Here is a 15,622-nt window from a genome sequence, read left to right on the forward strand (position 1 = left end):
GTCTGCCTTGTTTGACTCTTTAAACACTTTTGTCACTGCAAACAAAGGAAATGTTGATGTTTCTGGTGATGTTGCTCCTGCCAAGCCTTCTAAGGCTGAGAAAATGGTTGCAAGGGCTCTCAGAGTTGCCACCAAAACTCACAAACTTGTGTGTGCACTTGCTAACTGGACAAGGGATGTTCAGGCTCTCAAAGTTGCCACCAAAACCGTAACTTTCTTTCCTCTCATTTTCTTTTCACTTTCACTAATACCAAACAACTAAAAAATCATCACACTTTCCACTCACTTTCATTCCTTCATCAATCTTTCCTCATACAATCTATCCTTCCTCTTTCTTCTCTCATCCAAACAAAGCCTAAGAGACATAACTTCTCAAAATGACATGCGATAATTCCTACATGCACCATCTCAAGAACTATCTTGTTTCTACCTTTTGCATATACACTAAGTTGTTCATACTTGTACGGAGGTTATTTCCCCTCCTATATCGTATTTAGTTACTCAAAACAGTTGAACTAACCTGGTAACATAATGAATCAAGTAATAGAAGCACGAATATCAACCAACCACACCCATATATGATCATGCATTACTTAACTAACTCTTCCTCATTAGCATCGTACTTACTTAAGCGTAATGTTGAGGCAAAATCCCTAATTAATTTTAAAGATAATAAACTTTAATGATTAAGGATTAAATGGACTTTGATTAATTCCTTGGTATTTAACTTGTGCTCTTGAGTGTTTTCACTAAGACAGGAACAAGGTTTGAATCATACCAAGATGCATAAAATCAAAGGACATTGAATCCATGAACTAATTCTGAAGTTCAGAAAGTTAGTTCAGAATGTTGATCAGAGAGTTGATCAGAACGTTCTGATGATAGTTCAGAAGGTTGTTCATAAGCAACCCAGATTCATGAAGAACATGCAAGTACACTTGACATGAATAAAAGGTCCAGAAAAGTACATCTGCATGGATCTATCAACAAATAAAGGCATGGACAAGGAACTTTGTCAAAAGGATCTTTAATGTTCATCCAAGACTATGAACATTAAAGTACTAGGAATATTCCAAAGAGAATATTGTCCTAGATGATGCATTCACTGCACTTCAGTTGTATCTTACTATTAGGTTTGATTACATTAAAAGTTAAGTCTTACAAATCAATCTAAAGTAAGATCAAATGGAACATTCTGAGATCAGAATGTTCACTTCTGCACATGCTTCCAGCCATGAACAGTGTAGTTGGTAGAAAGATGGAAAAGCTAGCAAAAGGAGATCTTGCATCAGGGATAACGTGTACTCTGAACAAAATCAAGCAAATCTCCTTGAAGCATGGGCCTGAAGATGCAGATCCACTATTCTCTCTCTCTCCTGCACCAAATCCAAGACAGATTTGATTCAACTTTATCCTACTTTTTCAAGCAACTTTTGATGCATATGGAGAAGTAACTTTTGAAGGATAAAACTTGAACAAATCTCATGTCACGTATTGGATGGACCCAGAAACTCATCAGACATTCATCCTTGATGAACCCAGATGAAGAACGTCATGAATATTAAACATTCTGATGAAGAACACAGCAACATTCTGATGTTCATCCTGGGAACACAACAACATTCTGATGTTCAGAATGTTCACCCAGATTTTCAAGTAAAAGCTTGTGGGGCCCAGGACACGTGGCATAACACCATTGGTCACCTTACAACGGCTATATGAGCCCAAAGACTCTATAAATAGAGATCAAAGGCTCAGTATTACTTGCACCATTGCAAAGCATACAAGAAAACAGCAAAGATTGTTTGAAGCTCTTGCAAAACTGAAATTGATCAATCTCTAAGGCTTTCGTTTACTTAGTGCAAATCAATACTTTCTGTTATCTGAAAGATAACTTCTTCCTTCTCCTTTGTTTGATTCACAAACATTCAACCTCCATACAAATTATAACAAAGTCTCATCTAGCTTTAGGGGTACTAAAGTGTTAGTTTGAGCAAAGGTTGTAAAAGTCTAAGTGGTTAACTTAGCAACAAGGTGCAAGCCTGCTGAGGCTTAGAGAATACAGAATTGTAATTGTTCAGGTGAACAAAGATTGTAAGGTGCAGGATTTGAGAGGTTATCTCAAGCATCATAGTGGAAACTCTCACAAGATTGTGAGGAGTGGACTAACCCACATTGGGAGAACCACTATAAATTCTCTGTGTATTTATTCTCTCTTCCCTATACTCTTTACTTACTGCATACACAACACACACAAACACATTTACTTTATTTTTTAAAGAGTCACAATTCAAACCCCCCCCCCCCCCCCCCCCCCCCCGTGACTATTTTATCTACTTCACGTAATGGCAACATTGAAACAACGATGTATGGAACTCAAATCGATAAAAATTAGTATATTTTCGCTATTGCATGCTTTGTACCATTATTTTGCTTTCTTTTTCCCTTTTATATTATCATTTTAAGTTCATAAATATCTTCGATTCATAACTGTACACTTTAAACCAATCAATTAGTAAACCTTTTAAGGATCTAATTCAAATCCTATATTTATTTGTCGAGTTCATTTGTTAAAGTGAAACATTTTCACTTCAAACTAGCAATAATCCACACATTTCATACCTTATTATATTGTAAACTTGTTCAGGAAAGTATTGAAATTTACACCAATATCTTAATACTTACAACAAAGCTTGGGAACCATTTTGTAAGTAGTCAAAAGTCATTGTACATACTCCATGCTAGAGGATTTAATGGTATGCAACACATTCACAATCGTCATTCCTTCCCTTATTGAAATATTATACAATAGTAATAATAAAGTTCCAACTCATTTTCTAGAGCTGAAAAATCCCATCTTGTATAATTAATGGGAACGAAGTATCAGTAGCAAATGGGACAAAGTTAGTGACGGAAGTATTCTCCAACACCTGTAAAATAAAATAACATCAATTAGAATACTCTATTCGTGTCTAGAAGTTCTAGCTCAACTGTCAAATGCCGAAATTGCAAGGTCGGACGTCGTGACCCGAGTTCGAACCTGGGATCTCACAGTTGTGAGTGAGTTTATTTTCAGTGGATTACCACTTCATCTAAGACCAAAAAAAAATAAAAAATACTCTATTCTTTTTTTGGTTAGGTAACCTAATGGCTAGAGTTCATCTTATAAGGTGAATAAGTGGGATGTTCGGGATTCGAACCTCAGCACTGCATATAATAATGCATTGTCCTACCAACTAAGTTATGCTCAAGGGACTAAAATACTCTATTCTATTAAAGGTTTAAATAAACTTTGTTTTCTCAAGGAAATGCAAAGTTAATAAATTGAAAAGAATATATTACCAAATCGTGGAGATACTTATTTGCCGCCTTAAGTGTTCCCTCCTAAAATACAAAGGATGAAAAGTTTACTTAGTAATTAAATTAAAATGTAGAAAAGCAAAATAAGAATAATAGCACATTCATATTAGGGGTGCATTTTATGTGTTCTTGTTCTCTTTATATGTAGAATACTTGTTTCTTTTATTACCATAAATGTTTGAAGAATGTTGTTCACACTTCACTCAATGTTAGAAAACATTAGTAATTTATCAATATAATCTCATCATCAGTTAACTACCGATGAATTTAAACCGACGACAGTTAACTGTCGATAAACATGTACGTGTTTTACTGGTGTGTTTTAGCTTTGTTAGAAGTATGAACAACAATTTTCTAAATGTTTTCATTGTTTTGTTTTTGCCTTGTCTTTCCGGTGGTGGCCTCTTGTGTTAGCTTTTGACTTATTTGTAATGAACATGAGTACCCCTTTTATTCTATTTTTCCTCTTTTATATATTATTGAAAAAAAAATCATATGTAACATTTGTTAACACGGTCTTAAAAAATTGGTTTGCAAGTTGAGGAATATCCACCACTGTTGATCTTATTTTCAAGTTATAAGATTAACACGGTCTTAAAATCATATGTAACATTTGTTAGCACTTTCATCTTACTCCCAAGACTAAGCATCTCTTTTGAGACTTTAGTAGTCTGATAGCAACGACATTATATAATGTGGTAGAAAAAAGCTTGCATAGCTTTTGATATCATCTTAAAATTTCGGTTCAGTTTAACACAACTCTTACAAAATCAACTTGTAAAGTAAGGAATACAAACTCTTAGAAATCGTAGTTTAGCCTAACACAACCCCACAAAACCGGCTTGTGAGGTGATGATTGCCCCCACTTATAAACAAATTGTCAGGCCAACTGCTAACTGATGTAGGACTCTTAACACACCCCCTCACGCTCAGGATTGCACATTTGAAGCGTGAACATAAATGACGGGTGACCCGATAACGGAAACCTGATAACAGGTGGGCCAAAAAATCGTGAAGAGACTCTGATACCATCTTAGAAATCGTGGTTGGGCCTAACACAACCCCACAAAACCGTCTTATGAGGTGAGGATTGTCCCCACTTATAAATAAATTGTCAAGCCATGTATGATCCAAAATGAAACTCTTTAATATTGTTGAACCTTTTGTGTTGCTTGATGTACGTCTTATCTTATTAGCAGCTCTGATGTTGGTGGATTCCCAAGGGATGTATTTACCTTTTTTCACAAAAAAAATTCTTCTATTTCACAAAGTCACCCATTGTCTCCTAAACTCTCATATTTAGGCATAAATTTTACACTTTCTCTTAGAAACCAATAATTGATCTAATATTTCTAGATTGTAGTTTCCGATGTGTTGTTTGTATGGTTGTAATTAGATCTCTTCATCTAGCCTTATATTTTCACTTTATTTTCTAATTTAATATAGTCATGCAAGTGTTTTAATTCTAGGCTCAACCATCCATTGACAATAAGACAAGAGGTCGTCAAGTATTACTCTAAACTTTTATCTAATGTTAGCTGGGATATGCTGAAACTTGATGGGTTGGAGTTTCCTTTGGTGATGGAAGTAAAAACTTTAAACTCAGATCAACCTTTCAAAAGGAAGAAATTTTTAAAGCGATCAAAAATGACACGTCTATGAAAGCAAGAATTTTTTGAAGGAATGTAGCAACATTGAAGGAATTGTTAAAATCTAAATATGGGGAAGGGGAGCCTACTATGGTTAACATTAATCGAACAAGGCCGGTCAAGTTTGTTTCTTTATGGCGGAAAGATATTTGTGATTTAGATAAAGTGAGGGAGTCGAACCTAGATTGGTTTCTTGAATATGCAAAGAAGAAAATAGGGAATGGTGTCGCTACATTTTTTTTGCGTGAGCCTTGGCTTTCAATTTACCGCTTTGTGACGCTTTTCCTAGACTTTTTCCTATGCGACGCTCTCAAAAAGTTATTCTACCCGAATCTAATTTGGGTGCGGCATTTATGTGGTGTTTGAAAGCAAATTGGCAAAATTTTGAACCCACAAAGGTACTTATCATAAAGGAGAATTATCGGAGATGATAGGTTTGCGGATTGTGTTTGGTGTGTGTGAATGATAGAAGAGGAATATCATCTCTTTTTGTATGTGTAGTTTTGCCGGTTCGGTTAGGTATCATATTTTCAAACGGGTGGTTACGATTGTGACCTAGCCTGGGAACATTATCACCCTCTTCCTCAAATCATAAGCATTAGAAATGGTTAATGTTAATTTGGCATACAACCATCGACCATGTGGGAAATTTGGGAGCTGAGGAATATTATTATTATTATAACACTATTGTATTCACTCTCAAATGCAATAAATATTCAAAAACATAGAATATTTAAATCATTCAAAAATATAAAGATAATAAGTATATTTAAACTCAAGGCAATGTAAATTTCAATAATTAAGCTATTTTTTTCTATATTATATTTGTAACACTATTATCATATATTTTTTATACACTAGAGTTCATATGTAAAGAAGTAATAGCTAAATAAATAAATAAAAGCTGAATAATTAAGTTTATGCTAACCTTATCCCTCAAAGTTTGGATTTCTTGTGACATAATATTCATCTGTAGTTCATAATATAAGGCACGTTTATTCTTTTTCTTTTTTAACACCAAAAGATAATTTTACTCTAAAGAAAATAAGTACAAATGATATTAAATCCACTAATTAAAAGAGAAAAAAAGAGTTTATTGGTTGATACCTTCATTGAGCGAACATGATACATCCAGATTTCGAGGTTCTTTTCAAGAACTTGCAACTCATCCATTGCCATAGTTCCTAATCCTCCTCCAAACAAATACCTACCAATAATGCCATTTAATTTTCTTAGTTCTTTGGCTTACAAAGAAAGTATATTTACCTCACATATTTTATACTTTCATTAAATTTGTAAAAGTACATAGTTTTGGTGTAATACTTTTTCTTCCTATTATAGCAATCATTTAAACTATTTTATTTACAATCTTATCCATTTTATAATATTAATTAAATTCTTTTACTAGAAAATAAAATCAATTAATTTTCATTATAATATGAACAATCCAATACAATGGAAACAACGTTGAAAACCAAAAAAAAATAAAAAATTGATTTTATTTTCCAAAAAAATTATAATCATATGTAATAAAATAGATATAAAATCAAAAGCAAAAAGGAAAGAGACAAACGAATAAATTAGTCTTCGTATTTTTGCTAGTATATATAAAGATCATGCACTAGGAAACATTTAAACTCTTTAATGGATTCCTTAAAAATAAAAAAATAAAAACTCTTTAATGGATGAAAAAAAAATTGATTCAAATTAAATGGATGGAGAAATTATACTAGTCATATTATAATTCTTGTAATGACAACATTATAGATGATTTTTTAATATTTTGGTTTATGTTTTACAAGATTAAATTATTTTCTTGAGAGTCAAATCTACGTACGTGATACCCTTTTGCAACGTATCGATCTCTTGCTTGAGCACATTGGTTTCCTCTTTAGCATCCTAAATATATGAACATGCAAAAAACAAAGTTAGTAGAATAGTTATAATTATATTGATATTGTGCTAAAGATAGAGTCGTAATTATATTGATATTGGAACATGTAAATTGCATGTTTGAATAGTACTCTTCAACCAATGAAGTGGATTTTTAGAGTTTTTTATATCTCTATTATACTACCAGTTTAATGCACTACTGATAAAGTCTTTTTTTTTTCTTTTTTTTTTTGCATAAACACTCTCTCTTTCTTATATGAATTTGATCATGTCATGGAACCATTGTTCTAGAGAACCAAATTTAATTTCATGAAAGTTTTATTTGCAAATAAGAAAAAACAAACTTTGTTTAAAAGATTCAATTATTTTTAGTTTTATTAAAAATGATTAAGTAAGAGTAATTGATCAGAAATAGTATAATTGACAAATTATGCCCTATAAATTATTAAAAAACCGTTAAATAAAAGAGAGAAAAATATATTCAAACGACACTTAAAAAAACGAATAAAATAGATACTCCAACCCAAAACACTGTCTTTTGAATAAGCAAAATGAATTTATTAATATCAAGTTGTCCAAGAGTTACTATTGCAATAGATGTGACGTTAATATGATCTCAAATTTCTATTTTTCCAAAAGATTTTTTAAAAATAAGATACACATTGCATGAAAACCCGACATACTTTATCTCATAGAATCAAGTCCTACATGTGTCAAAACAAAACAAAAAGAGAACAAAACATACCTTGATTTGTATATTTGACCGATTATATATATTTATTTGCATCAACACTATCACTATATTATATTATTATATTATTCAGTGATGATAATGCACCAATTAGAGCATCCAATACCACTAACACTACTCTTTTAATTTACATATATAATATAGTAAGCATATATACATTTTTTCCAATTTTCTTCTACAACTAGCATTCATATTATTATATCGTTTAACATATAGCTAGCTAGAGAAACATACCAAAACAAGAGGACGTGCTTCAGTTACAGCTTCAAGTTGAGTCCCTCGTGTGAACTTCAAGTACTTCTCTATTAGCCCTTGCATGGTTCTTCATTTCATATATAAACAAAAACAATGAACTTATTTTTTTTGAGGGAAACAAAAACATTGAACTTGACAAGTCAAACTTTAGTGACAAAAAATAAACTTGACGCGCTATAGATCCCTACAATGTAGAGCTCTAAATGCATTGAGTGCGGACTACAGAGGATCCAGTGTCTAGATCCTCTGAAATCTACACTATATGCACTCCAAAGCTCTACGGTCCTTATAGTGTATCATACATAGTCTTATATGAAATCCAAACATATATTTGTTTGGATTTCATCCGCTACGTTGGATATATGTAAAGTTAAGCAATGTACGGATGTATACAAATCATGTATAGTGTTGCACATAATTCAGACATATTTGTTTGGATTCTACGTATCATTGTGCCAATAGAGGGTTCATTCTGAAAATGAATCCTCTATACTGCAATGTTTTGCGGTGCACAGTTACATACACTACATCGTGTAGGGTTATGCAAACGATCGAAACATTTTTGAGTGTCTTATTGATCGAAAAATAAGACATACCCTTTGGTGGCGAGTTCATAGAGCTTTCCATGAGCGGAGAAAATGACAAGACCAATTTCAGCATCGCAAAGCACAGAGAGCTCCTTAGCCTTCTTCAGAAGCCCTGCTCGGCGCTTACAGAAAGTCACTTGCCTGTGCACCGGGTTCTCAATTCTCCTTAGCTGAACCTTCCCGCGAGCCATGTCGATTTTTTTTTTCGAGTTTTTTTGATGAATTTGAATTGAATTAAGTAACAAGTATTTTGGTTTTTGGTGTGCTTCTATGCACACAACCTCCCACTAGTTTGAACTAGCTTCGAGGTTGTTGCAGCAATAAGGTTAGTACTCTTTCTTTGAGTTTCTTACCAATTTTCTTAGTTTGTGAGGATTAAGAGCCTTTATATAACCCTAAACAAATTTTCCTTTCCTCAAAGGAATCTTCACTAGGTAAAATTAATTGATAGTATAATAGTAACACTAACAATGAGTAATTAATTATAATTAACAACTGTTAGCAGCCAACTTTACACCGCATTAAGTTTTGATTAGTGTCTAACATATTAATTTATTATCACTTAGTTAGTGTATGTGTTCTAATGAATTTGATAATACGTCAAATCAAAGCATGTGATACTAAAGTTGATATGGTCATTTCAGCTTTTAGAATATGGTTCATTTTAGTAAAATATATATGTGCAGAGGCTTTATTCGTGTTTTATTGGTGGAAACTGTGCATGTTCTAATATCGTGCATGAAGGGGGCTAGTGAAATAATAATATATGTGCTATACTACTCTGTTCTGCACTTGCAAGGGATCTCTTTTTTCTTGTTTAATTGGTAAATATTTATTGTAAGATTGAAGGGATAAACAAATTAAAATTGTTGAAAAGATAGATGTGAAATTATGTCATGTGTCATATTAGGAGTAGTCTCCATTTCTCAAAAGAAGCATATAGGGTTCTCTATTACTAAGGTCTTTTTTCTTATAAACAAGTTTTATTAATAGCACAAGTTTTATAAATAGTACTAGCACAAGTTATACATAGAAATGGAGAGGATAACTAATTTCTATATCACAAAAATGATATCATATCATTGCGTGTGTTTTTGGATTTACAAAATGTTTTATTGGGGATCTCAAATTTTATTTTGATAGAGAATATCTACTGAAGTTGTTATTAGGTTGAGTCACAATCAGATCGCTCTCTTTAAGACAATTCGTGGCACTGTCTAAAATTGTGCAAAGCAGACCATCAATCACGCCGCCTCCAGGATAAAACAAGCTCAGCTAAAATTGTGCGGTTAACTACTACACTGTAGAAAACCGTTAATGAATTACACTTCCAATATGGTAGTAAGACCACCCTTTTAATACTGAAATCATTCTAATATGTACGTGACCACTCTATTATATTGCTTAAACCACTCAAATATGGTGTTATCATCATTTTAATTTTTAACTTCTCCAACTATGATATTATGACCACTCAAATATGGTGCTACCACCATTCTAACATCTAACTTCTCCAAGAATGGAACAAGAATGTATTTTAAGATCATTCTTAATTTTCAAAGGAACATTATACCGAAAAAGGGATTATGATCTTAAAATATTATTTATTTCGAAGGGACACAAAAATATCGAAGGGACTATACTCTTAAGAACATTCCTGGATGGAGAAGAGAGAAAGGGTTCTCGACAACTCAATAGAACTCTTCGGTGTGTTTTTTTTAACAAGGTGAGATCTCCTTTTCCAGGGAGAGTTTGTAACTAATATAAAGAAACTTAAGAATTAAGTAAACGTAGAAATTAAGCAACTCACATATCAACTCAAGTAACAAACTAATCGGATAAGTTCAAAAAGAAACAAACCCTAAAAATTAGATTAAACAAACTAATGAAGGAAAGATAGGAAATTCAGCTGCATTCTCAATGTTATCACAACCAACATAACCTAAAATTATGGGAAGTGATATTCATGAGTAAAAAATAATAATTACTATTATGTTTATCATTATCAAATATTTAAAATCAAATACCACTATTTAAATATTACTAATGTGTGGGTTCTATTTTATGCAGGACCCCCACACTCTATTTTTTCAATTCACACAACACTAGATGAAAGTCTAATTACTTGGTGTTTAATCTTCTAACTTTCCAATTTCCTTCCAACATCACACCAATGTTCCAACAATCCCCCATTTGAATTCAAAAAATAGTTTCAGAAATAACATCAAAACGTTTCTATAAGGTGCTTACAGCATTGAACTATATCTCAGACGTAGAATTTCACGAAAACCTTTTCCTAAGGTGTATTCTAAAATCCTGTGTGTTTATGGCTCTGCATATCTATCCCAGTTTTAACGAACGCTCTAGGAATTTTGCCTCAAAATCTCATAGGAATCGGCCTTAGTTCCATAACTATATAGGTGAGTCTATCAAGAGTACGCATGTAGCTATGTACTCCACTCCATATAGAGTATAGATCTCATTAAGAGTTTTTACTATTTCATCCTCCTAACGCTGGAGGAATCATGCTTTCTTTACTTTGTCATAGCATGTTCTATCACTCATGACTTGTTATTACCCATTGAACCTATTTCTTGGGATCTCCAGTCATGTAGGTTGGGTTACCATCACTCGTGATCATTAGGCATTAGTCCCATCCCGTTGGATGTGTTTTGGACTTTCTTTCTAGTTATTCCTTTCGTCAAAGGATCAACTAATTCTTTATCAGTACGTGCACGATTTACTTTAACCGTTCCTTTAGAGCTCTCTAATTATTATGTGTTTGTGCCTTAATTACCGTCTCTTACCGTTGTGGTTAACGATTCTCAATTTTGTAATAGCCGTTGTACTATCACAATAAATTAACATTATTGGCAACGGTTTCACCCACTAGGAATTCTCAACTAGCAAGCATTTTCTCAACTTGCTCCTTCACTAGTTTTCTCTAGTGTTCTCATCTCACATAGTGGACTGAGTCAATGTCATCTGTTTCAACAAACAACTCCTCCAGTGATGCTCAATGTGTAGTCATTGGTCGCTTAAGACTCATATGAAGGATGTTCTATTTTATATCATTGTACCATTCAAGTACAATAGGATATTTCTTATAATGTAATCGTAGATTCATAGTCTTATTAAGGCACAATATGACTCTTTAAATAGCATGTTAATGCTTCTCACTTGGTCTACTAGTAAACTTCAACAATAGTCTCATGATGTGGGCAATGTCGAGTCTAATACATTCAGTGGCAAACCTTAGGACTGCAAATGATGCTCACATATTCTATTCGACTAACTCCATTTCAAGTGTTCTTGAAGAGTTTTACACTTGGATCATAAGATATCCTTGCAAGTTTACAGTCTAATAATTACATTTCCTTAAGATCTTCTGAACATTATGAGATTGATCAAAGAAGGTTCTCTTTTCTAATCTAGTAATTTTGAAATCAAGAATTACTTCAACTTCACCAAGGTTTTTTTATCAATGTTGTTAACAAAAATTGATTTCTCATAATTTATAGCATGAATCTCTGAATCAAATATGAACAAGTCGTCTACATAGAGACATATGATCGTGCAAGTGTTATTTCTATATTTGTAATAAATACGTTTGTCATTTTCATTCAATTTATACTCATTTGATATCTTTAGGTTGTCAAAATTTCCATGCCATTTCTTAGGAGGTTACTTTAGACCATACAATGATTTATCTAACTTACTGACCTTGTTTTCTTGTCCATGAATCACAAAACCTTCTGGTTGTTCCATATAGATTTCTTCTTCTAGCTCACCATTTACAGAGGTATCTTTCACATCCATTTGGAATACTATCGAGATGAATAGAGGCTAAAGGCTTATGGATACGATTCTAGAGGCTGGTGAATGAGTGTCAAAGAAATCTATATTTTTCTCTTTGTCTAAGATCTTTGACTACAAGGCGAGCCTTATATTCATTAACCGAACCATCAGGTTTTAGTTCCTTTTCCAAAATCTAAATACAATCGACTGGTTTACAATTAGAAGGTAAGTCAACTAAGTGTCATGTTTCATTAGACTCTAGAGAATTCATTTCATCATATATTGCTTCTTTTCAAAAATTTAATGGATCTTCTTCCAATGTATAAACCATATAACCAAGTTCATACTCATTAGCAATTCTAGCTTTCTTACCTCTTTGAGGTTCTATAACATCTCATATGATGTTTTCATAACTATTTCTGATTACTGGAATCTGATCAGATACAGTGCGCTCACTAGCAGTGTTTTGAATATTCTAACAACACTTTCTTATTTTCAGTTGTAGCATATGTTTTAAACATAGCACGATCTTAGAAGATAAAGCGTGAGGCGCTAATGTTGATCCACCATTCACTTCAACCAACTAGATTGACTAAATTAATATTAATAGTAAATTTCTCTTCATTCAAGTTACGTTGCGGAGCAAGACTTGACATGTTCTTATACTTGCGGGACATATGACTTGGTTTCGCACAATCAAATAAATTGTGAACCATTGTCATTTCCTGATGGTGGCTGCTGATTTCTAATATAAGACCTATTTGGGTTTTCAATTCTCTTGGCAATTAGAATTATTTACTCATAGTGCGGTTCTGATTTTTGAAAATAGTTTTTCAAACAAATTCAAAATCGCATATGTGAATTTCTTACTGTTGTTGTTATAAGAAAAAGCACTTCATCGTGTTCAGTATAGAGATGTATTTAGGGACAATAAAATTTGAGTTAGTAATTTCTTCGGTACACATGGTAGAAGGAAACGTCTTAAAATTGTTGTTTTTGGATTTCCAAATTGTTATATTTGGGTTCCCAAATTCTATTTTGATAGAGAATATCTACGGAAGTTGTTACTAGGTTGAGTCACGATCAGGTCGCTCTCTTTAAGACGTTTCGTGACACTTTTCAAAATTGTGCAAAGCAGACTATCAATCACGCCACCTCCAGAATAAAACAAGTTCAGCTACAACTGTGTTGTTAATTACTGCACGTAGAAAACCGTTCGAGAATTACACCTCCAATATGATACTAAGACCACTCTTTTAATGTTGAAACGACTCTAGTATGGTACGGTGACCACTCAGTTATGGTGTTGAGAACACTCAAATATGGTGTTACCACCATTTTAATTTGTAACTTCTCCAACTATGATAGCATGAACACTCAAATATGGTGCCACCACCATTCTAACATGTAACTTCTCCAAGAATTGAAGAAGAATGTATTTTAAGATCATTCTTAATTTTTGAAGGGACATTATACTGAAAAAGGGACTATGATCTTAAAATATTATTTAGGGTTAATGGTGCTTTACCCCCTGTAATATAGGTCATTTTTTGTTTTCCCCCCTGTAAAATATTTTTTTTGATTTACCCCCCTGTAAAATATATTTTTTTGGAATACCCCCCTAATAGGTCATAAATAAACGAAAAAATTCTTCAAAAAAAAAAATAAAGTCGTTTTTTATCATTATCAAGTATTTTTATCATTATCAAGTATTTATAATAAATATCATTATTTAAACACTATTAATGTGTATGTTCTATTTTATGTGGGATCCTCTTACTCTATTTTTTCAATTCACACAACACTAGATGAAAGTCTATTTACTTAGTGTTTAATCTTTCAACTTTCTTCCAACTTCACAACAACGTTCTAACAGAATTTCTGAACCGTAGACCTCTTACCCTTTAGAACACCAATTAGTCAACTATCTTTTCACACAGAGTAAATATGTGTGCAATAAATCAACGTAGCATTGGAGCCCAATGCTTAAAAACCTCTATCCCATCTATACGAAACAAAAAAGTGAAGGTTATTTCTTTTCCAATCCTACTCTCTTTTCAAGCGTCCTCCAAATTTTAAAAATGCCTTTCGTTTGGTTGAAATTGGATCTAACTCATCCTTACAAATCTGTCTTGTAAGGTGAGGAGTATCTCCTCTAAAAAAACTCTTATCAAAAGTCATATCTATCCGATATGAGAGTCGGGTTTTCCCAATACACCCATCACCATTAAATTTGATGTGTGTATATAAATGGTGGGTGCCCCAATTTATAGGCTCTAATAGCTTGTCGAAATTGGGTCTAACTTATTCTTACAAAATCGGCTTGTATGATGAGGATTATCTACTCTTTATAAAATCTTATCAATATTCCTATTTATCCGATGTGAGACTTGAGTTTTTTTCCAATAATTTAGATTATATAATCAGAAATTCAAAAACTCAGAGAGTTCAACAAACAACTTATGACTAAATTCGGCAAGTACACCAGACCGTTTTCAAGTAATAAAGTAGTAAATAAAACCGTCTCCACATGGATTGTCATTTCGACGAGGCAACTAGCTAAACCTATTAAAAGCAGTTAAAAAAAACCAGTAAATGAGGGGAGTTTGCAAGTTTGATTTGATTGCGCAAAACAAGTTGATTGAATGTAGAAAAGTAGAGGTTTGATTAAGAGTTATAACGGCGATTAGGATTCTTCAAATTCCCGCTACCTCTTTGTTGGGATTAACGCAAATAATTATCAGTTATGAAACGAGGGTTCTTATTTAAGTGCTTACTTCGGTGGGGATCTAACGTCCATTCAGATGTCATGTAGCTCCTCAATCAGCTTAAAGGTCATACATGCAATACAAGGTAAAGGGTCGTCACTCCTCTAGGGTCCCGTATACATTGGGGTAGTTATTAAGGCGAGGAGCTACACTCTCACAAGTAATTGAAATATAAGCATAGTAGATATTTCTAAATTGTCATCTAAATGAACAACTTTTACCTATGAATATTATAATTTCATCACGTACACTTGATTGACCCTAATGGATTAAATGGGTAGGCTTAACCCTATCTTACTAGAGGAAACATGATAAAATTCACTTGCAACGATTCAGATGTAAGTTAGATGTCAATATGCACCTAATCTAAGATCATTCATACTTACTAGGCATGTCAAACTTCCTAGAATAATGAGAACATTGATGGACGATGCATACATAAAGTAAATAGATCTCATATCATAACTGGATAAAAGACTTGCATTAATAGAATATAAAAAACAAATCGAGTTTCATCTTAAATCATAAAGAATAGTTGTTTAGTTACTCATGGTAACAAAA

General features: G+C 32.8%; 1 protein-coding gene across 2 annotated transcripts; it reads right to left on the reverse strand.

The window, feature by feature from the left end:
- Window positions 1–2,590: 2,590 nt before the first annotated feature.
- LOC25491856 (agamous-like MADS-box protein AGL12) lies at window positions 2,591–8,911 on the reverse strand. Of its 2 annotated transcripts, XM_013599897.3 has the most exons (7): window positions 8,505–8,686; window positions 7,888–7,975; window positions 6,847–6,908; window positions 6,117–6,216; window positions 5,938–5,979; window positions 3,343–3,384; window positions 2,591–2,930 (listed from the first exon to the last, which is right to left on the reverse strand). In XM_013599897.3, the coding sequence occupies exons 1-7, from the start codon at window positions 8,684–8,686 to the stop codon at window positions 2,838–2,840; spliced, it is 609 nt and encodes a 202-aa protein (XP_013455351.1). In that variant the 3' UTR covers window positions 2,591–2,837. The 2 variants fall into 2 exon arrangements, with proteins under 2 accessions (XP_013455351.1, XP_013455350.1); XM_013599896.3 differs by lacking the exon at window positions 3,343–3,384 and having other exon boundaries at window positions 8,505–8,911.
- Window positions 8,912–15,622: the final 6,711 nt, after the last annotated feature.

Source organism: Medicago truncatula, chromosome 4, assembly GCF_003473485.1.
Source record: "Medicago truncatula cultivar Jemalong A17 chromosome 4, MtrunA17r5.0-ANR, whole genome shotgun sequence".
Lineage (NCBI taxonomy): Eukaryota > Viridiplantae > Streptophyta > Magnoliopsida > Fabales > Fabaceae > Medicago > Medicago truncatula.

What these genes read in the sequence shown, in the direction of transcription:
- LOC25491856 (XM_013599897.3), bottom strand. Translation starts at nt 8,686, where the DNA reads ATGGCTCGCGGGAAGGTTCAGCTAAGGAGAATTGAGAACCCGGTGCAC. An exon ending in ACGTTGCAAAAGGGTATCAC is followed by an intron (nt 6,217 to 6,846) that starts GTACGTAGATTT and finishes CATTATTGGTAG; the next exon opens with GTATTTGTTTGGAGGAGGAT. An exon ending in TCCAAACTTTGAGGGATAAG is followed by an intron (nt 3,385 to 5,937) that starts GTTAGCATAAAC and finishes TTTGTATTTTAG; the next exon opens with GAGGGAACACTTAAGGCGGC.